Below are 23,751 nucleotides of genomic sequence, written 5' to 3' on the forward strand. Positions count from 1 at the left end.
CTACGGAAAGGAAGAAAAAATCCGTTTGACCACATGACTATCATGTGATGTGACACTTTACAGTGCACACAGTAAAAGCTGCAAGTGCATTGCTTCCTGGGCATTTAAGTTTCTGTGATATAATCAGGTAATTTTTTCTAGCTTTGTCAATTTGTTTTCAAATTTTAGAATGTTGTCAAAGAGAGAGAGACAACTGTGTAGGACAAACAAACTCTCTGAATTTTTTTTGTTGCAAAAATCCTTTGTTAATTGGCTTTAAATATATTATAAGCATGGAATTTGTAAAAATAAACAGTTACTGTATACTTTAATTTATAAATCTTTACAAAAGTGTTTAAATCTGCATCTGCATTTAAAAAGTTCAAACATATTTCAATGAGATGCAACATGTAGAATTAAATTCCAAAATGCTCTCAGTGAAGAATTTGTCTCCAACCTAGCTGCGGAATCCAGGATACTTACAGGAACTTACAAAACCCAAAGTATTACCAACCGATTTGACAGAACAAAATCTGCAGAATGCAAACTGTGCATGGTAGGACCTGAGGATTATAAACATTTCATAATCAAGTGTGAAAGTCTGAATTGTGTGAGAAAAATTCATCACAATAGACTAAAATCCCTACGAGAGGATAATCATATCCACTATTGCAGTATAACATACAAGTTCCTGTTTTTAACTAATTTTTAGTTTTATCCTATTCTAACTCAGTGTTACTATTATTATTTTAAATTTTAACCAGTAAATAGAATTTTAAATAACGCAATTTTAAAAATAAACAAAATTTTTAAATGCTGCGACCCTGCAGATAGGGTGGACTTCCAGAAGAAGAAGAAGAAGAAGAAGGAGATGTTATCAGTCCGTTATTATTTAATCTTTACATAAATAATTTGGTTGAAAGTCTCCAAGATGCTAATACAGATCCCATTGTAATTGAAGATACAACAATAAATTCCCTTTTATTTGCAGATGATATAGTACGTTTTATTATCAAATTCTGAAAAGGGATTACAAAAAGCTTTAAATTTTCTTGGTGATTTTTGTAAATGCTGGAAACTGAGAAGTTAACATTAACAAATCAAAAGTCATTATATTTAACTCAAATGGAAAAACCCATAACAATTTTTTTAGATATAATAACGAATTCCTTGAAACAGTCAATTCTGACACTGCAGCACACAGGAAATCTAAATCTGTTCAGCTCATTGCTTGTTGAAATAGGTAGAAAAGCACTTTTTAAAATAAAAAAAACCCAATTGGACTAAATAACCAATGCAAGCCATTAGAAAAATTATTTGACTCCCTAGTTGTACCTATTGCTCTATACGGTAGTGAAGTATGGGGAATAGGCAAACAACACAGGGATTCAGATCCCTTCGAACACTTGCAGTATAAATTTATTAAAGAAATTCTAGGAATACATTGTTAAGCATCAAATGCTGCATGTTTAGCCGAGCTGAATAGAGTCAAATAATTCACTTGCCCTAAAAATATATAAAGCAGCTGAAAAAAAATAACTCTTGGATAATAAATATGAAAAATCTTATTTCAAGACCATGAAGACTTGGATTTCATTTTATTAATCAAATTCTATTGATATTAAAATGTATTAAAAACCCATTCAAGAGAGAATCAACGATATAGCCTTCCAGAAGCAAGAGACTGACATCAATCAAAATAAAAAATTAAACCTATTGAATGAATCACCCACAATGTGTAAAATTCCTACTAAAAAAAAAAAATCAGGAAAGGAAAAAGGAAATCTTCTGCAAGTTTACTGATCAGATGACTGTTATAAAAACTATGAAGATATAGATTTAAGATTGTAAGAATAGGTCTCTTGTTAGTTGAGATACAGATCTATTTATCAGTGTCAGATCAACAATGATCCAGGGGGTCCTACTTATCTTTCCTACATTTTCTGTCCGGAGACGGGGGAAAATGCATATTAATATGTTTGGCCTTAACACCATGGGACAGAGAGGTGAAGGATACTAAAGGGACAAAAGTAAAAAGTAAAAAAACTGAAAGTGCCATGGCTTAAAAAAAAAGGGGGAGACTGAGAAATGGTAAGCTGACAGTTAGAAATTGAAATTGTCAATTACAAAAAAAAGTATCCAAATATGAAGCAAACCTTCTAGACATTGTTGTATCTTTTATGCTAAATTCAGTGGTACATGTCTACCGAAAAGACAACCATATGGGATATATGAGATGCAAGCATTCCTAAGAATCCTTGAAATGTTGGTTATTGTATGAGAGGACGTCATCATATACAGGGCCGTAACTACATTGAGGCAAATGAGGCAAATGCCTCATGTTGGAAATTCAAAAAAAAAAAAAACTGAAACAAGATTGTCTTCATATCAACCTGATTTGTTTTCACGGAAAGGTGTCTTGCAAGAAGCAAGTTCTCTTCACTCTCTGATGTCCCCCCTGCATGTTTTTCGTGATCCATGTTTCTATTTTACTTTTAGTTTTCAGAGTTGATGGTCTATTGTTTGTACTTCTGTGTCCCGGGTTTGTCTTTTGTTCATTTATTGTCCTACTTTATAACTATAGTCTGCAGAGTGTTGATTTTCATTTGTCATATAAAGTGTGGTTTTGCAATGTTGCATGTCCACCGATGTCCAGACATTGTACGAGAAAATATTTTAAGAATATATGATGCTACTGGACATAGAAAAAATTGTCGTTTCTGCATGGAGATTTGAACTTGATATCAAAGAATACAAAACTGGCTCTTTTTTTTGTAGATAAAACTAGATAGCTGACATGGTTTAAATTAAAGTAAGACCACCAATTTCCCGGTATCAAATCATCTTTAAAAAAACGTCAATGTATTGCCATATGACCTTTTACATTGAAGGGTTAAACTTGCATGAAGTCGTGTTCAGACCCTTACACAGAAAATAAAGGAATATGGAGTAAACGTGCAAAGGACCTTATCTCACACTTGTAAAGTCAATGCATAGAAAAAATACAAATGATCAATGGCCAAAGTTTTTTTTTCTGTTTTTCATCTTGATAGTTGATGGAGGGTCTTCAACAATAAAAGAATCATTAATACCGTAAAACAAGGTCAAAATGGTCCTAAGTGTCGACTTAAGCAGTACTAGTACTTAAAGTATAATACTGCACTGTCACTATATTTAAATCTAGTCATAAAAAAATCACCAAAGTCTGAATTAAGCACAATACAAGACAAGAACAGACAGACATAATGATTATGAGAATTTCGGTTTTTACTTTATCCTACATATCGGTATACTTTTAATGTTGTCCCCGTAAAACCTAAAAGTCTTAAATTACAATGAATCTATCTTTTTGCTTTTAGACAAGAATATTGTCGAAAGAAATAGCTAAAAATTAATTGCGTTTCAATGTCAGAAAGAGTCCGCGGGGAAACGCTCAGAATGCACGATTTTGCGTTATTTTTCTCAGAGCTTCTGGGGGCCTTGAGCGGCTCCCAGACCCCTCGCCAAAATTTTTTCGCCTTGCTACGCTCGGCGAATATATTTTGCCTCAATATTAAAAGCGGCTAGTTACGGCCCTGATATACATATATTTCACTGATAAATAAAAGAATTTGGTAAAATGCTTGTTCTGTTGATCCTTCAATTGTTGCATTTGAATTGTTTAAACCATTTAAAACAATGTAACATCATGACGGTTGACCATATAGCATACCTGACAGTGTTCCAGCTAGGTTTTCAAAAGGGCAGGGTGCCAATCCTGAAAAAGGGCATTTAACGCGCGATATGATAATATGAAAAGGGCATATTTTAATAAAAGATGTTAATCAAACATTTCTGTTTATTCGTTGAATCACAGGTTATACAAGAACAACATCTTTAGCCCATATAGAACTCTATCTTTCTACTTTTAAGGCTGAAAAACTTGTCAAGCAGCTTGTCACACAAGTTTTTTTATCATTGCTTGGCACAGTTGAACTTTATATGCAGTATGTCAACTGACCCGGATTCTGCGGGTGTGACCTGAGATTTTCACAATTCTGAGGGATCACCCGGATCACCCGCCTGGTCATTGAAATAACCCGGGAATTCCGAAAAAGACCCGATTTCACCGGTATTTCTTAGCCTTGAGATTGATTTTCATAAGTAATATTCCTTTGGAATACCGGCAAATTCGTAATTCTTCCATGAACAGGCAGTTCATCTAGCTATGTAAACTGTCAAATTAAGTGACCCATTAAGTGCATGGCTTCACTTGACAGCTTTGGTGTCAAACACACTGTTAATTAACACCAATTACATTAGCTTTAGGTCGTAAATAAATTGCACTACTGGTTTAGAAAGCTTTGGAAATATGTATTATGATTTTTTTAATAATAAAAAAAGGAATGGAACAGATTTGTTTTATTTGTTATTCCAGCATGAATTGTTATTATATACATGATATAATTAGTGTTAAATGAAGCTAAGAATTTTGACTTTTTATGTAGATTTGAAAATTAACATCTTGTGTGTTGAATTGAATGAAGTGACAAGGTCATTTTGTAATAGCACAAATATGGTGTGGGGTAAATGTCAGTAGGACAATATTGCAATCAAACCCAAAAAACATCAGCAGAGTTCTAGTTTATTCTACCACCATTTGTAGACAAGATTCCACATCATACTGTATATAGTTGTCTCATTGGCAATCATACTTCGTCTCCTTATTTTTATATATATCAACAAAAGGAGATGTGAGGCAGATGTCCACATGAGTAATTAACAACCCTATGACAAATTTAATCAAAAGACTTCTAGAGGGTATGTGTCACGTGTATGTGAAGCTCTACGATATCTCATATCTAGACATTGTCATGTTCTGAAAGTGTTTTAGTATATATCTGCAGCCAACACTAAAATAACAAATGAACATATAAAATAAGGTAACAGTAAACAGTTCAGTGGATGTACCTTACATGTAGTTAGGTCAGGATTTACTTTTTTACATATTGTGTATTTATGCTATGATTTTGTCACTTGATCATGTTGATGTTTTAGTGAAATTCAACAATTAATGACATTTAAACTTTTCTTTAGATTAAACCATGATGGACAGAATTGCAGTATTATTAGTTATAGTCTCCTTTGGATTTGTTTCTGGAAGAGGTTTTTTGAGGACAATGTTCCCTAAAGAATACCCTTCTATGTTAAAGAATGGACAGGATCCTGGTGAACCAGTCTTCTTATCTCCCCTGATTGAACAAGGAAAGTTTGACGAGGGTTTGTATGGAGTTATTATTTAAAAACAATGATAAGTAAATGTCTTCTATCACCACACATTATATATAGTAGACATATTGCTTTTGTCTTGTCCATCTAGCTGTCAGTCACAAAAGTTTTTCAGAGTCAATTTTCCTTTTGAATTAAATAGTTACAATACATGCAATATGAGACTTAATTGACAGACTGTATTATTATAAAGGAGTAGGGGCAATAAGGCCCTTATTTGGCCCATATATTACTGCAAATTTAAAAGTCATCATACATATTCGTAAATGTGTCCAAACTAGACTAAGATATAAGGTATTCAGAAAATAAAAACAATTTTCACATTGAACGAGATAATATGTCAACAAATCATGTCAAAATTGGCATAATTTGTGAAATTTCCTTGATTTTCCCTGTTTTTCATCAAATTTTAAGTATATTTTGGATTGGAAAAGTATGTGCGCACCCAAGAAACAATTTTATATTTAGTGAGATTATGTCAATAGTTATAATAAAGCTTCTCTTAAATTCTTTTGTTGTTTCTTGGCTGCGCATGATGTTTCCACAACGGAAAAATGGATGGAAAACTGTAAAAATTCTGTATTTTTCATAATTTTTGTGAAAACGGTACATATTATGACGTAATTATGACGTCACCAGATAAAAATCTTGATGTTTTTTATTTATATTCTTTGACCATATGCATTTCCAAACATTATGTGCCAATTTTAAATAGATGTCAAAAATTTTATTTTATTGGGCCAAAATCGGGCCTTAATGCCCCTACTCCTTTATAGTCATATTTAATTTATTGTTCTGACTTGAGATTTAACTTAATCTTCTGATTTCCAAGAACTAATGCTATTTCTACATGCAAGAAGTTTAACTTTTGAGTTAAAAGGGACAGGCAGCCTGAATGGTATAACAGTGAAATCATTTACGCTAGGAATATGAGAGATAAATATAATGCACTTGGTTTATGGAGTGAGTATAAATTTTGGAGAAATAAAACTAAACAAATTGTTGATAACTCAAAAAAGAATTATTATAAAAATATGGTAAAAGACTCCAATGACCCTAAAACCTTATGGAAATGTCTTCACAGTCTGAACCCAAAAGTTAAAAACACACCATATGAGTTAACCACAGAAGATAACAATACAACTAAAAGTAAAAAATGTATAGCTGATACTTTTAATAACTTTTTCACTTCCTGTGCTGAAAAACTAAGAGAACAAGGAAATTATACACCTGTTACAGTGCTTATCCAGTGACCTTTAGGGTATCACAATAGCAATGGCCAAAACAGTTTACCAAATTGCAGTTAGATTTCTTCTCCAACTAACTAATCAACTGGTAAAATGTTTTAGCAGATTGCTCAAGTGAAATGTTGTTAGTATGAAGTGAGTGCTGTGAAATCAAAAGTAATACTTACCATCCAGATCCAGTTAGTTGATATCTTTGTCATTTGTTTCAAACACAAAAATGACTTACTATAGTATGAGTCACTGAATAAGAAGGTATAATTTTGACATGGAAACTTCTATCATAAATAGATTTTATAAATAAATAGTTCAAACCATTGTTTTGTAGATGTATATTTTATAGCTTTGTCTTCTAAGACAAAGTTATTGTGTAATTATGATTCGTATAATATTTTCTATACAAATTACTGATCTGCTGGCATTAAAGGGAAATAATTTTTATTGAGTTATTGTACACTAAAAAATTAATCAATGATACCTGGCTTCTGATTTTGCCTACAATTTTTTTCAAAATTTTAATCATCTTAAAAATAAATTTCATTGTTTCTTTTCAAAACAGAGGATAAAAGTTTAATAATCATAAAAGTAATGTTACAAACAAATTAAATGAGGAAAGTTGATATTTGTCAGACAAAAATTGTGACAACATTTTGCTGATTTTCAGTAATGTAAATTATTTCCCTTTAATGGTAGCAGATAAGTAATTGCTTTAGAAAAAAAATCCAAATTACAATTATGCACTAACTTGTTGTTGGAAAAAGGAGCTATAAATTATCGACTTACAAAACAATGTTTTCAACTATTTATTTATAAAATCTATTTATGATAGAAGTTTCCATGTCAAAATTAGACCTTCTTATTCAGTGACTCATACTATAGTAAGTCATTTTTGTGTTTGAAACAAATGACAAAGATATCAACTAACTGGATCTGAATGGTAAGTATTACTTTTGATTTTACAGCACTCACTTCATACAAACAACATTTCACTTGAGCAATCTGCTAAAAAAATTTACCAGTTGATCAGTTAGTTGGAGAAGAAATCTAACTGCAAATTTGGTAAACTGTTTGAGCCATTGCTATTGTGATACCCCAAAGGTCACTGGATAAGCACAGTAACAAAGCAGATTTTAGTAATCTAAGTAAATTTGTTAAAAATAAATTACATAAACATGAAAAATTTTCTATACCACCAGTGAACATGAATGAGCTATTTAATGAATTAGCAAAACTTGATATAAATAAAGCATCTGGTATGGATAATATTGGACCAAAAAATCCTAAGATTAAGTGCCCCTTTTATTGCATCACCTCTCACATATATATTTAACAGAATGATAGATACTGGTATATATCCTTCATTACTGAAGAATGCTAAGGTAACACCAGTTTTCAAGGATGGTGACAAGCTTCTAGCAACAAATTACAGACCTATATCTGTTCTTCCAACTTTATCAAAATTAATAGAAAAACATGTTTCTAATAAAATGTACAAATATTTATCAAAACTTAAACTTTTACACCCTACACAATCTGGTTTCAGGCCGCAACATTCTTGTCAAACTGCACTTATCAATATCATTGACAAATGGTTGCAAGAAATGAATGATGGTAATTTAAATCTAGCAATTTTATTAGATTTTAAAAAAGCTTTTGATTTGGTAGATCATGATATTCTTTGTTTAAAGCTTAAAATTTATGGATTTAGTGAGGCTTCTGTTAGTTTTTTCAAGTCATACCTCAATAACAGAAAACAGCAGGTAAACATTTGTAATGTTTATTCTGAACAACAACATGTAAAATTTGGTGTCCCCAAGGTTCTATACTTGGTCCCCTATTGTTTGTACTATTTATAAATGACCTTCCCTTATGCATTGAAAATTGTGAAACAGACCTATATGCTGATGACACCACTCTTCATAAATCTGGGAAAAACATAGAAAACATACATGATGATGTTCAAGAAGATTTATACAGGGTTGAAGAGTGGTGTAAAATGAACAACATGTTCATTAATGCAAATAAAACAAAATGTTTGGTTACTGGAACAAAACAGAAACTATCAATTCAGACCTGTCAACCAAACTTGATAATAAACTCAAAAGTATTACAAAATTCTTCATGTGAAAAATTATTAGGTGTTAAAATTGACAACACACTAATAACTGGAAAAATCAAATTGACCAAGTTTGTGCTAATATATCATCCAGAATATACCTTCTTTCTAAAATAAAGAAATTTTTAGATATAAATGCAAGGAAAACATATTACAATGGGTATATTCTTCCCTTAATTGACTACTGCTGTATTATTTGGGGTGAATGTAAAAATGAAGGGATAACAAGAATTTTAAAACTCCAAAAAAGGGCAGCAAGATTAATTCTAGATGCAGATCCTTTATCCCCCTCAGCCCCCTTATTTACAAAACTTGGGTGGATGACAGTTGACAATAGAATAAAATACCACAAATATTTACTTCTATATAAATGTATGCATATGGAAGCACCAATGTACCTAGTTCAAAAGTTTAAACTGAAATCAGATAATAATCCTTACTCCTTAAGAGGCGTCACTCAAGGTAATCTGATAGTTCCTAAGCCAAAAGCTGAACTATTTAAGAAATCCTTTGCTTATTCTGGATCAGTATTATGGAGTGGACTACCACACACAATGCGTAAAGCTCAAAACACTTTTACTTTTAAGCAAAGTATCAAGAAGTACCTAACACAACCCTGATAAGAAATGTTTGCTACAATGTATTTGTATATTTTTTATTTTTTATTTTCATTTGATTTTTTGACTACATGTATACATGTTAAACAGCATTATATCTTATGTTAATAACAATACATTGAACTACATGAGTGTAAATTAACTATGTGTAAATTAACTATGTGTAAATATCTGTTTTGATTGTATTGTAATTTGTATGTGAGGGCCTCAGGGAAGATTAGTTTATTGTAACTAACTGAGTTTACCCTCTTTAAATAAAGAATTTATTATTATTATTATATTATTATAATCTCTGACAGTTTCCATTAAAATTAAGAATATTTGACAGAAATGCTTCACACCATACAAATATGTTCATCTTTTATTTCATGTTTTCATTAAACTTATTTTGGGTTTGCCAGTACCAAAAAGGACATCGACATGGATTGTGGATAAGTTCTTAAATTATGATCATTGAATAAAGTGACATTAGAAATAACACCAATACTATATATGTACCTACATTTAGTCATGAACATTTGACCTTGTAAGTTACTCATTGTTTTCCTGTTCTTGAGTGTTTTAACATAAGATGATTCCTTATGACTATAGCTACTTCATATCTCACTTTAGGCACCTTCCACTTAACATTATTTTCACAGTCCATCCTTTAAATATCTCTGGCTTTTGTAGCTTGTTTTTTGTCTGTCAATTTTAATTTAAAGGTCTCTCTTTGAGTGTAGTTGATGGGATTATGTAGTTATTTCTTAACTGTTGATGGAAATAATTTTGTAGGTAGATCTCACTACTTTTACATTTTGATCACTTTGATTGTAATTGAATATGTTTTTCAAAGAAATAATTTGTAGTTTTCCAATGAATTCCTCAAAAAATTAGAATCCCTGAGCTATTTAGTTCAAGTCTAAAGACCTTCAAACATGAAGGACAGTGATAAGAAATGTTTTCCATTGATATATTTCTGACTACATGTATCTGTAAATCATGGGATTATTTCTTGGTGCATCCACTTTATGTGTGTTGCTTTTTGAAATCTTGAAAAACATTTGATTTTTTTATTTAACCTTTTTATAGAAAATCCAGATCAGGGACTAGTTTTATCTTTGAACATGTTGAAGACTGTTAAAAAGTCAGTTCAAGAATAATTCCCTTGTGTATTTAGTACATTAAAAAATATTTGTCTATGATTTGTATATTTTTTTCAGCCCAGAAAGCCAGCTTAGTTGGTGCATTGGATGGAACTAGCCTTAAAAGCTATGCTGGTTTTATAACAGTTAATAAAACTTTTAACAGTAATATGTTTTTCTGGTTCTTCCCTTCTCAGGTAAGAATATAACAAGAGCTGTCTAAACTTGTTCCATCCTACAATAAAGCCTTGCTGATTCTTAACTTATTTTATCCTGCAATAGGAATTTGAATTGTTCCATCCTACAGCTATTAGAACAATTATGAGTCTGAACTTTGCCAACCCTACATTAAGAACTTAGTAAGACTTTTACTGAAAGGCATTTGCACAAATACACATTCATATATATATGGAGAGAGGTGAAACTCTATTCAGGTTAAAGATCCTATTTTGTAGCTTTAGTAAAAATGTCTCATTGACATAATATATATCAATTAAACCAGCAGTATCAGTAGTCTTTTGCACTAATCATGCTCATATATAATATATAGTATTTAAATCAGTTCAGCCTAAATGTGCATGAAATGTATGTTCTGTGTCTTTTATGTTTTAATAATAGTATTGTGTATGATTATTATGTAAATGTATGTATTTATTGGTTATAAAAGCTCAGAGAGCGTATGTTTATTTGTTATGTAACATGCCGATTATAAATAAAGCTTTGAATTGAATGATGCTAGTTTCGTGTAAAAGTTTTTCTAAAACCAATTACTTGTAGTATCAATGTGATATTAGAGTATTCTAACCTATGAAACCAGAAGTGACATTTTGTAAGATGGAAGAAGCAAATTATCTCCCTTATTGCAAACAAAGTATATTGAACTGTATCTTTATACAAGTTCATTTAAACCTTAATTATCAGTTAGGTGGAAGGATGTACATTTGTTTGAAAAAATTTTTTTTAGTTATTTATATTTTTTTGCTATAATATGTTGTTTTATATATTTATAGAAAGATCCAGCCAATGACCCAGTATTATTATGGCTACAAGGTGGTCCTGGAGGTTCTTCTTTATTTGGATTATTTGTGGAAAACGGCCCACTTATGGTAGACAAGAATTTTAAATGTATGTATAAGTATAGCAACAACAGGGGATTTACAGTGTAAAGTGGCATGATCTCAGGTTTTGTACTTTTGTTTTTGTTTTTGTTTTTTTTAAATGAACTATTGTTTATGGATATTTTTAATCCAGGGATTGAGATTAAAAGAGAAAGGGTTGTGATCTTAAAACTAGTTTTACCTTGCTACTTTATTATAGTCATGAGCCTGTTTTCATTCAGGAACATCAGCAATTATACATTTCAATATAAAAGACTAGAAGATCAGTTTACACAGTCATGGTCAGGAAAGGTAAACGATTCGCCGAAAGCCCTGAATTATCGCCTATACAAGACATCACACAATTTCGAACACTACCTTAACGTACTTGATGATAAAGATGTAATAACAATGTCACAGTTTAGGACAATGAACCATAAACTGCCGATTGAAAATGGTAGATGGCAAAACATTCCCTGAGAACAGAGAAAGTGTCCGTTGTGCAGAGTTGCTATAGGTGACGAATACCACTATGTAATGGAATGCAGCAGTCTTTTGACAGATAGAACACTACTTATTGACAAGAAATACCTAACAAACTTTAATGCTTTAAAATTTAATGCTATTATGAACCAAAAACAGAAATCTAAACTTCGAAAATTGTGCCAATTTATTAGAATTATAAATGACAAACTGGATTCTCTCTGATGTTAACCTGTCGGCTATACTGATCATACCGTTGTGAAAAAACTCATATTTAACGCTTCCTCAAAAATGTACATATATGCAATGTAATGTAAACTAATATGTTTTTCTGTATACCTTTGTCCAACTTAGGTGATACCAGAATAAAATAATATTTACTATAAAAAAAATAAGGAGATGTGGTATGATTATCAATGAGACAACTATCCATGAAAGTTCAAATGAAGTGGATATAAGCAAATATAGGCAACAGTAAGATGAGAAAAACCAATAACTTATTTACCCTATAATAGGACCAGACATGAAAAAAAGGAGAAAACTAACAGCCTAATTTATAACAAAACAATTTAGGAAAAACAGATATGACAGACATGAACCAATGACAACACACAACTACAGGCTCTTAACTTGGCAAAGTCACATAAAGAATGTGGTTGGGTTTAAACATGTCTGTGGGCACTCAACCACTCCTCAGATCTCAAAAGTATCGATGTTCATAGGGTCTGCATAGGTTGATTGTATTTACTAGTATATATTATATTTCAGTACTGGAGAAGAAGATAAATTGGAACAGTAGATATTCAATGCTATATATAGATAACCCTGTAGGTCATCAACTATTTTTATAATTTTTTACTGTATAAAAAGCAGCTTTCCACCTTATCTGTATATATATATATATAAATAATTCATAAATGAATAAAAGCTTAAACTTGTTAGTCATTTCCACACTAACTTAGAAAATAATCTTTCAGCCTACATGTATTTCAAGTATTTTCTCAGTTGACTTTCAACAATGGAATTGCAGTTTCGTTATCTGTAATATCAGTCATTTTATTCTGTGTACTTAAGGATTTTTGTTATTCATATGTTTTTGAAATGATAATTCAATGTATTATGACATTAAAAGTTTCCGTGAGATGAAAAATAAAATTGAGAATGAAAATGGGGAATGTGTCAAAGAGACAACAACGCGACCAAAACGAATATTCTTCTCACTTGTGTTTTATAAGAGAATATAAAATGTATAAATTTTTAATATTTAGATAAGAAGAGTAATAATGATAAAAACAGTGTTTAAATGCTTTTAAACACTGTTTTTATCATTATTACTCTTCTTATATAAATATTAAAAATTTATACATTTTATATTCTCTTATAAAACACAAGTGAGATAAAATTCAGAATTTATTGCTTTGTTTTTGTTATTGGGAAAAATAAAAAGTTTTGATGGCATTGTTTGCAGATGATTTGTACACAGCCATTCCTGAAGATGTATTTATTAACTTTGAATTTTGTCCATAGCTTATCAATACATGCAAACATTTTTTAAATTTATTGTTGACGGTATACGAACAGTTTTAATTGGTTAATTGGTGACACATAATAATGATTTGTTACTTGATTTTGAAGGTTGGAACAGGATTTAGTTTCACAGATAAAGATATGGGTTATGCCACTAATGAAGTTGATGTTGGCAGAGATTTATACAGGTATTGAGATACTTTTCTTATCTATTTCTAAAAGTTAAAGATAGAAATAATATATCAATATGTAAAGATTGTAAGGGAGATTAAAAATATCAAAATGGGATTGACACCTTATGCATTCTCTGAACTAGCTGAATGTAATGCATTATGTTGAAGTGACATTAGGCTAGTGTGTTCTTGAGTTTTGATATTGAAAATGGAGAAAAAATATATACAAAGGTTATTAATTTTATTGAGAGAAAAGGGAAACAAATATAAAACATAAAAAGGTACCATATGATTGCTAATGAGACAACTCTCCATCCTAGACTAAATGATATAGAAGAAAGCAAATGTAGATCACCAGACAGCCTTCAACAATGGGAAAAATTTATACCACATAGCTAGCTATATGTATTCTATCAAATAAAAAAAATGTATTCTCAGATTATAGATAAAATAAAGGAACATATGATACAGAAAGTTGATTAGATATTAAAAAATAAAATTAAAAAAGGTTTTATTTATAGATTATGTAATTATTGAGTCACTTTGAAGTTTTTAATGCTTTATCATTTACTCCATGTCTAACACAGAATTTGTAGGTAATGATTTTATATTTTTCAGCTGCTTGACACAGTTTTTTATGGCCTTTTATCAGTACCAGAAAAATGACTTTTATGCAACAGGGGAGGTAATTACTAAATGTTCTATAAAATGTAAAATAAGTCAGTATCAGTAAATTCAAATGAAAATAAAAAAGAGTGTTAATATATTTCATAACTTTTGTATGTGTATTTGTCCTGTTTTTGGCAAAGCATTTAAATTGAAAATATTTTTTTCAATTACAAAAAAAACTTATATTTAGGTCAGGGATTTTAGTTGTGTCCTGTTTTTGGCAAAGTATTTATAAGGAAAATGAAAATGAAATTTTCAATTAAAAAAAAAAGTTATATTTTGGTCAGGGATTTTAGTTGAATGAGGCAAAGAGAGTCCAAAATTGTTTTAATGCTAGTTTTGATGAACAGCATTTTTCGCAACATTTTGATGCAGTTTTTTGTAGGATTATATTGATAAACTTAATGATATAAAAAAAAATCCTGAATGTATTTAATTATTCATTGCAGTCATATGCTGGTAAATATGTTCCAGCAATTTCCTACAGAATTCACATGGAGAACCCTACAGCTAAAGTAAAGATAAACTTTAAGGGGATGGCAATAGGTGATGGTCTATCTGATCCCCAAACAGTAAGTTCTTAATTATTCTGACTGAATTTGATACCTAATATTTACTACCACACAATGGAAGATAGGTAGCGTCAACAAATGAAATAAGTCGTCGCCATTATGTATAAAATGTGATGCGAACATGTTATCTTTTTGGTCATGAAAATGTTATTTGAAAGGAAAGTCAAATTTAATATCATTATTAATTTGTTGAATATCACATTTAAGAATAGGAAAAATTTGTTTGCAATTCCAAAGAGACAAAAATTAAGTAATAATCAGACTTTGGTGGGCGTCCTTATTGTATTATTTCCCACAAGTGCAAAAGGTTGCACTCCTTTTATGGAAAATGGAAATACAACTATTAAATCACTTTCCTCTCTGTGTTTGCTCTTACTGTCCACTTTTATATATACTGTGGATTCACTTAGTTTCGTAGGTACCAATTTTTGTGGATTAAGGAAAACTAACATGTTCTTAGATATTTAATTTCCTTGTTTTGATGAAGTTTGCATACAAGCCTTTAGGAAATTTGTCATTCGTTAAACATTTACAATAATGCTTTACCTATACCCACAAAATCCACGAAAATTGTTATCCAACGAATAATGATGAATCCACAGTAATAACAAATGATGATTATTCCTCTGTATGTCACATTTTATTTATGTTAATTGTTACAATACTTTACTATGTGTGTAGATGATGCCACAGTACGCCACATTTATGTATTGTATTTGTAACACTATTTTACTATGTATCTGTAGATGATGCCACAGTATGCCACATTTATGTATTGTATTTGTAACACTATTTTACTATGTATCTGTAGATGATGCCACAGTATGCCACATTTATGTATTGTATTTGTAACACTATTTTACTGTGTATCTGTAGATGATGCCACAGTATGCCACATTTACGTATTGTATTTGTAACACTATTTTACTATGTGTCTGTAGATGATGCCACAGTATGCCACATTTATGTATTGTATTTGTAACACTATTTTACTATGTGTCTGTAGATGATGCCACAGTATGCCACATTTATGTATTGTATTTGTAACACTATTTTACTGTGTATCTGTAGATGATGCCACAGTATTCCACATTTATGTATTGTATTTGTAACACTATTTTACTATGTATCCCTAGATGATGCCACAGTATGCCACATTTATGTATTCCATTGGACTCCTTGATGAGAAGCAGAGAGCTTTCTTCCAGTCACAGTCAGATAAGGCTGCTGCTTATATCAATGATAGAAAATTCTTAGATGCTTTCATGGTAAGAACTGTGAAAAGATCTACTCTGACACAAAAATCCATAATAAAAAAAAATGCCAATTCTTTAGCAAAATGAGATTACATTTTAACAAATTGATTTGTCCAAAAATATTGGATATTCATTTACTTATGACTTCTTGTACATGTATTTACAATGTTTAATTAAACAGATTTATCAAAAAGGTCGGTTTCAGTTGTTATTGTCAAATATTAGAAGTAAAGGAATGGAAAATTTGAATGTTTTATTACAATTTTTTGTTACCAATCCTATACAAGAATGAATTTATTTAAGGTTTTTGTGAACAGGCTACAAAATCAGGTAGTCAAGTGTATTTCTTGAGATTAAATAAATACTTCAAATTATCAATTACTGCTTTCCTCCTAGTTTTTGCCATATTCACTGCATTCAAAACGTGTAGCAAATAAAATATTATTCCTCAGTCGTATTAATGCACCTCAAGTAAAATTAATTAAAATATCATTCCTTTTCAGATATTTGACACCTTGTTAAATGGCGACATTACACCATACCCATCATTTTTCTACAATGTATCAGGAACAAAGAACTACTACAACTTTTTGTTAACTCAGGTAGGTTTAAAATATGATTCAATAACAATATAATTTATAAAACAAATGAGATGATACAAAAGGTATTAGATGATACAAAAGGTATTCCTTATTATTATGAAAATATACCCCCTTTCAAAATGACACTTTTAAAAAGCCTGGCAAAAAGTTATAATATAAAAAGGAAGAGCATACTCTTGGTTAAATCAATAATTAAATGCCACAAAGTATTTTGATTTATACGAAGAATATGCAAAAATTGCTTAAATTTTTATTGCAATAACAAATCTGTGTAATTTTGTACATTACTTATATTGTGCTATGGTAATTATGCCCCACCTATGATAGTAGAGGGGCATTATGTTTTCTGGTCTTTGCCTCCGTCTGTTTGTTCGTCCGTACATTCGTCTGTCCGTACATTCGTCGTACCGTCCGTTCGTCCCACTTCAGGTTAAAGTTTTTGGTCAAGGTAGTTTTTGATGAAGCTGAAGTCCAATCAACTTGAAACTTAGTACACATGTTCCTTATGACATGATCTTTCTTATTTTAAAACCAAATTAGACTTTTGACCCCATTTTCATGGTCCACTGAACATAGAAATTGAAAGTGTGAGTTTCAGGTTAAAGTTTTTGGTCAAGGTAGTTTTTAATTAGGCTGAAGTCCAATCAACTTGAAACTTAGTGCACATGTTCCTTATGATATGATCTTTCTTATTTTCAAACGAAATTAGACTTTTATACCCCATTTTCATGGTCAACTGATCATACAAAATGAAAGTGCGAGTTTCAGGTTAAAGTTTTTGGTCAAGGTAGTATTTGATGAAGTTAAAGTCCAATCAACCAACTTGAAACTTAGTACACATGTTCCCTATTGGTTGATCTTTTTACTTTTAAGGCCAAATTAGATTTTTAGCTCACCTGGCCCGAAGGGCCAAGTGAGCTTTTCCCATCACTTGGCCGCCGGTGTCCGGCGTCGTCGGCGTCCAGCGTCTGTCGTCCGTCGTCCGTCGTCGTTAACTTTTACAAAAATCTTCTCCTCTGAAACTACTGGGCCAAATTAAACCAAACTTTGGGGTATCTAGTTTAAAAAATGTGTGGCGTGACCCGGCCAACCAACCAAGATGGCCGCCATGGCTAAAAATAGAACATAGGGGTAAAATGCAGTTTTTGGCTTATAACTCAAAAACCAAAGCATTTAGAGCAAATCTGACAGGAGTAAAATTGTTTATCAGGTCAAGATCTATCTGCCCTCAAATTTTCAGATGAATCCGACAACTTGTTATTGGGTTGCTGCCCCTGAACTGGTAATTTTAGGGAATTTTTGCTGTTTTTGGCTATTATCTTGAATATTATTATAAATAGAGATAAACTGTAAACAGCAATAATGTTCAGCAAAGTAAGATTTACAAATAAGTCAACATGACCAAAATGGTCAGTTGACCCCTTTAGGAGTTATTGACCTTTATAGTCAATTTTTAACCATTTTTCGTAAATCTTAGTAATCTTTTACAAAAATCTTCTCCTCTGAAACTACTGGGCCAAATTAATCCAAACTTGGCCACAATCATCTTTGGGATATCTAGTTTAAAAAATGTGTGGCGTGACCCGGCCAACCAACCAAGTTGGCCGCCATGGCTAAAAATAGAACATAGGGGTAAAATGCAGTTTTCGGCTTATAACTCAAAAACCAAAGCATTTAGAGCAAATCTGACCGAGGTAAAAGTGTTTATCAGGTCAAGATCTACCTGTCCTGAAATTTTCAGATGAATCGGATAACCTGTTGTTGGGTTGCTGCCCCTGAATTGGTAATTTTAAGGAAATTTTGCTGTTTTTGGTTATTATCTTGAATATTATTATAGATAGAGATAAATGGTAAACAGCAATAATGTTCAGCAAAGTAAGATTTACAAATAAGTCAGCATGTCCAAAATGGTCAGTTGACCCCTGAAGGAGTTATTGCCCTTTATAGTCAATTTTTAACCATTTTTTCGTAAATCTTAGTAATCTTTTACAAAAATCTTCTTCTCTGAAACTACTGGGCCAAATTAAACTAAGCTTTGCCACAATCATCATTGGGGTAATTTGTTTAAAAAATTGTGTGGCGTGACCTGGCCAATCAACCAAAATGGCTGCCACGGCTAATAATAGAACATAGGGGTAAAATGCAGTTTTTGGCTTATAACTCAAAAACCGAAGCATTAAGAGAAAATCTGACAGGGTTTAATTGTTTATCAGGTCAAGATCTATCTGCCCTGATGTTTTCACATGGATCAGACAACCCGTTGTTAGGTTACTGTCCTGAATTGGTAATTTTAAGGAAATTTTGCCGTTTTTTGTTATTACATGTATCTTGATTATTATTATAGATAGAGATAAACTGTATGCAGCAATTACGTTCAGCAAAATAAGATCTACAAATAAGTTTTTCATGACCAAAATAGTCAATTGACCCCTTAAGGAGTTATTGCCCTTTATAGTTAATTTTTAACATTTTTCATAAATTTTTGTAAATTTGTAGAAAATATTTTCCACTGTAATTACTGGGCCAAGTTCATTATAGACAGAGATATTTGTAGCAACAAGAATGTTCAGTAAAGTAAGATCTACAAACACATCACTATCACCAAAACACAATTACCGGTATGTCATGAATTTATCCGTGTCCATTATTTAATATGCACAAGACCAAGGTGAGCGACACAGGCTCTTTAGAGCCTCTAGTTTACCCAATCTCACGGTCCATTGAACATGGAAAATGATAATGCGAGTGGGGCATCCATGTACTTTGGACACATTCTAGTTTTTTGTTTGTCCTTGTTTGAAAATGAAACATAACTGAAAACCAAAACAGGACAGTTTTAGATTAATTACATTACATGTATGTTTCATAAAAAAAAATGCATACTTCAGATTGGCTGACAATAATCATCAGGCATTCCAAAATAAGATTTTATTCCCAAAAAGAAAACCTTCCTAACAGCACATGTATCCCATGTCAACATCATAACAACCTTTGGGTTAAAAAAAAACAACAGAAAATTTGATATAACTTGTAATTTCTTGCTTGTAGTAAAAAAATATAATTATAACATTAAATGATTTTTTTTGTAATTTTATAGGGTTGTAATAGCATTGATATGATACACAATTTTTTGTACAGGTATAAAGCAATTTTGAGCTTTATACAAAATGTGCTTTGGTCCAATAAAAGGGCTGAAAGAATTCAATTCAGTTTAAATGTTGCATAAGAAACATGATAAGCTAAGAATAAGTAAACAGTATATACTATATATTATATGTATTCCACAGGAACCAGATGATTTTAATTACTATGGAAGCTATTTAGCTCAGCCAGAAGTAAGGAAAGCCATCCATGTTGGAAACTTAACCTACCACAGTGGTGATGCTGTAGAAAAACATCTACTTAATGATGTCATGGATACAGTCAAACCATGGATCACTACACTTATGGAAAATTATAAGGTAATACTACAATAAAACCAGCAATAGCCACACTGAAGCAGAATCTCAATGTACTTTTAACAGTTAAAAACCTTTGACAGCCACATTAAATGACAAATTGAAAGGTCGATCATTATTTAATACAGTAAAATGATTGACAGCCACACTGAAGGAGAATTTTATAAGATTATATGTACAGTAAAAACATTGACAGCCACAATTAAAGAAAAAACATGAGGTAATTTATACAGTGAATGGGTTGCCTCTTTGAATGAGATCTACAAGATGTTTATTAAACTAAACCATACATGATTACACCCCTGGAGTGGAAGTCATAAAACTTTGCTCAGTGCTTGGAGCACAAAAATCATGCTTGAATCATGAAATCCAGCATTTTGATTGGTTGATTTTGGAGTATGAGTACAAAAAACTGACTCGAAAGTTTTATGACTTCAAGGCCAGTGCAAAATTATTTAGTGGAAGCGTTCTAAACTTTCTTCTTACTTTTGTTTAAAGGTTTAATTTTTGTCGAGCCTTCGACTTTAGTCGAAAAAGCGAGACTAAGAGATCCTACATTCCGGCGGTGGCGGCGGCGTCAACAAATATTTACTCTGTGGTTAAAGTTTTTGAAATTTTAATAACTTTCTTAAACCATACTGGATTTCTACCAAACTTGGACAGAAGCTTGTTTATGATCATAAGATAGTATCCAGAAGTAAATTTTGTAAAATGACAAATCCATTTTTTCCATATTTTACTTATAAATGGACTTTTTTCTGCCAGGAAACAACACATTCACTCTGTGGTTAAATTTTTTAAAATTTTGATAACTTTCTTATTCTATTTTTTATTTGTACCAAACTAAGACAGAAGCTTGTTTATGATCAAAAGCTAGTATCTAGAAGGAAATTTTGTTAATATTTTGTACCTGTGTATCTGTATTTTACTTATAAATGGACTTAGTTTTTCTTCCAGTTAACATTACATCCAGTCTGCAGTTAAAGTTTTTAAAACATTTATTAGATTCATAAACTATCCAGGGTTTTTTTACCAAACTTGGACAGAAGCTTCCTACAATCCAAACATGATATCAAGCAGAATATTTTTATTGATTTGTTAACTCATTTTTGTTGATCCTGCAATTTACAGCAAAAGTAGGCGAGACACTGGGTTCTGCGGAACCCTTACAAATTTTTTATTGATATAAGATGGTGTGGTATGAGTGCCAATGAAACAACTCTATCCAAGTCACAATTTGTAAAGTAAACCATTATAGGTCAAAGTACAGTCTTCAGGGGCGGATCCAGCCATTTTAAAAAGGGGGGGGGGGGTTCCTAACCCAGGACAAAGGGGGGGTTCCAATTACACGTCCCCATTCAAATGCATTGATCGTCTAAAAAAAGGGGGGGTTCCAACCCCCGGAACCCCCCCTCTGGATCCGCGCCTGGTCTTCAACACAGAGCCTTGGCTCACACCTAACAGCAAGCTATAAAGAAGGGGGCAATACCTTTTTATATTAACCTGTTTTGGCCCTTTTCAAGGTGTTGTTAACTGTTATCTGAGATAAATTAAAACTGTTAACTGTTTTCAACCCACTGTGTTAACTGTTATCAGCATTTTTGCAATTGTTGTTAACTGTTTTTGCCAAAATCGAGGTGTTGTTAACATGTTAAGAGACCCCCTATTGCCCCACTCTGTAAAGAGCCCCAAACATTACTAGTGTCAAACCATTTAAACAGGAAAGCCAACCGTCTAATCAATATAAAACAGGAGAATCTGTGTTGATGTGGTTCATAAGTGTTTCTTGATTGAATTAAGAAGCACTTATGAACCACATCAACAAATGACAACTACTGAACATCATTCCTGACCAACAGTGAGACATTACAATACCAGTAAATACATGGAGTGTTTCTAAACTTCCCTGTTATTTGTAGGTGATGTTTTACAATGGTCAGTTAGACATAATTATCCCTGTACCAATGACAGAAGCTTTCCTACTGTCCGTACCATGGTCTGGTGCACAGAAGTATTTAGAAGCAGAAAGAATGATTTGGAAAGTTAACCCTAGTGATAGAGAAGTAGCAGGCTATGTTAGACAGGTTAACAATTTTTACCAGGTACGTTCCAATTAATGATAGATTTGTCATGGTGTCATAGAATATTTCTGATTTTCCTCATTGAATTAAACAAATTAACGCCTCCGGGTGCGGGAATTTCTCGCTACATTGAAGACCTGTTGATGATCTTCTGCTGTTGTTTTTTCTATGGTCGGGTTGTTGTCTCTTTGGCACATTCCCAATTTCCATTCTCAATTTTAAATAAATTGGAATTATCTTGTGCTCTTGCCTTCTCTTCATCCCTTTGAGTTGTTTTTACGAACTGAATGTTTTAATGCAAAAGAATCAAATTAAAGTACTAGTAAGGTAGGGACTTGAAATAACTACCGGTACAGTGATTGTGTTATTAAAAATACGAAATTGAATATTCAGAGGACAATAGATCATTTATCTATCTTATGTTAAACATTGATAAAATTAAACTAAAGTTTCTGTCAGATTACACAAAGAGCATTGTGCTTTTATATTTTAAAGGATATAGGCCACTAAGAGTTCATAAACATTACAACTAGCACACATGAAATGGAACAAAATGAAAATGCAATAAACTCCATGTGGAACCTTTTTCCTAATTACCAAAATATCCAAAATGAGAAAAACATGCAACTGCGAGTGTGAATGTGTAATATTTCTTGTTTGTTTTGTAGGTGGTTGTGAGAACGGCAGGTCACATTTTACCATATGATCAACCAGAAAGAGGACTTGATATGATTACAAGATTTGTAGAAAATAAATCATTTGTTTAATTCTCTTTAAGTACACTACCTCAAGTTTAAATTATTATAATACCACAAGTTTAAAGCATTTCTTGTTTATACATATACCGGTATTTATGCATAATTTATTTTTGTATTGATAATTTTTTCTGTTGAATGATTTTGCATTAAATTATTTTTTCATTTAGACCTGTTTTTGTCTCACCAGCAATGGAAGAAGTAGATACTGTAAATTCAGAAATTATTGCGAGGTTTTTATTATTACGAAAATTGCGAGAGTTGTAAACGCAATAATTTAAACTCACATTCTAAAATATTTTATATGAATCAAGCAGGATTTTCCCCAAAATCATAAAAATTGAAATCACATTTTTAAGTCTAAAATGACAAAATCGCAATAATAAATGCACACAATAATTTCTGAATTAACAGTAATCGAAATCACATTTTATTAATTTGCTTTACTAATTGTGTTTGAAGCCAATGAAAAAACTACTTGAATGGATATTAAACATGTACCCATACTTTAATCTCATTATTAGGAGTAAGATAAAAATATCAATATTGAAAAATACCAGCATTTTAATAGATGTTTGAAGACAAATTGTTTTTAATTGTTTTGCTTTAGGAGAGTTTCAGCAATATGGAACGATAAACTAGAAATACAAATGAATGGTTGTGTATCCAATCATAGGTGCCTATAACCAGGGTCAGGAAAGTTATTACACTCTTGATCATATTTCTTGAA

The 23,751-nt window shown here is 31.5% G+C and overlaps 1 protein-coding gene across 1 annotated transcript; it reads left to right on the forward strand.

The window, feature by feature from the left end:
- Positions 1-6: 6 nt before the first annotated feature.
- Positions 7-23,190, forward strand: LOC139513660 (probable serine carboxypeptidase CPVL). Its single transcript, XM_071302351.1, has 13 exons — positions 7-127; positions 5,056-5,238; positions 10,427-10,545; positions 11,359-11,473; positions 12,697-12,755; positions 13,564-13,643; positions 14,247-14,313; positions 14,747-14,869; positions 16,006-16,137; positions 16,629-16,727; positions 20,015-20,188; positions 22,105-22,287; positions 22,935-23,190. The coding sequence occupies exons 2-13, from the start codon at positions 5,064-5,066 to the stop codon at positions 23,031-23,033; spliced, it is 1,425 nt and encodes a 474-aa protein (XP_071158452.1). The 5' UTR covers positions 7-127; positions 5,056-5,063; the 3' UTR covers positions 23,034-23,190.
- Positions 23,191-23,751: the final 561 nt, after the last annotated feature.

Source organism: Mytilus edulis, chromosome 2 (genome assembly GCF_963676685.1).
Source record: "Mytilus edulis chromosome 2, xbMytEdul2.2, whole genome shotgun sequence".
NCBI lineage: Eukaryota > Metazoa > Mollusca > Bivalvia > Mytilida > Mytilidae > Mytilus > Mytilus edulis.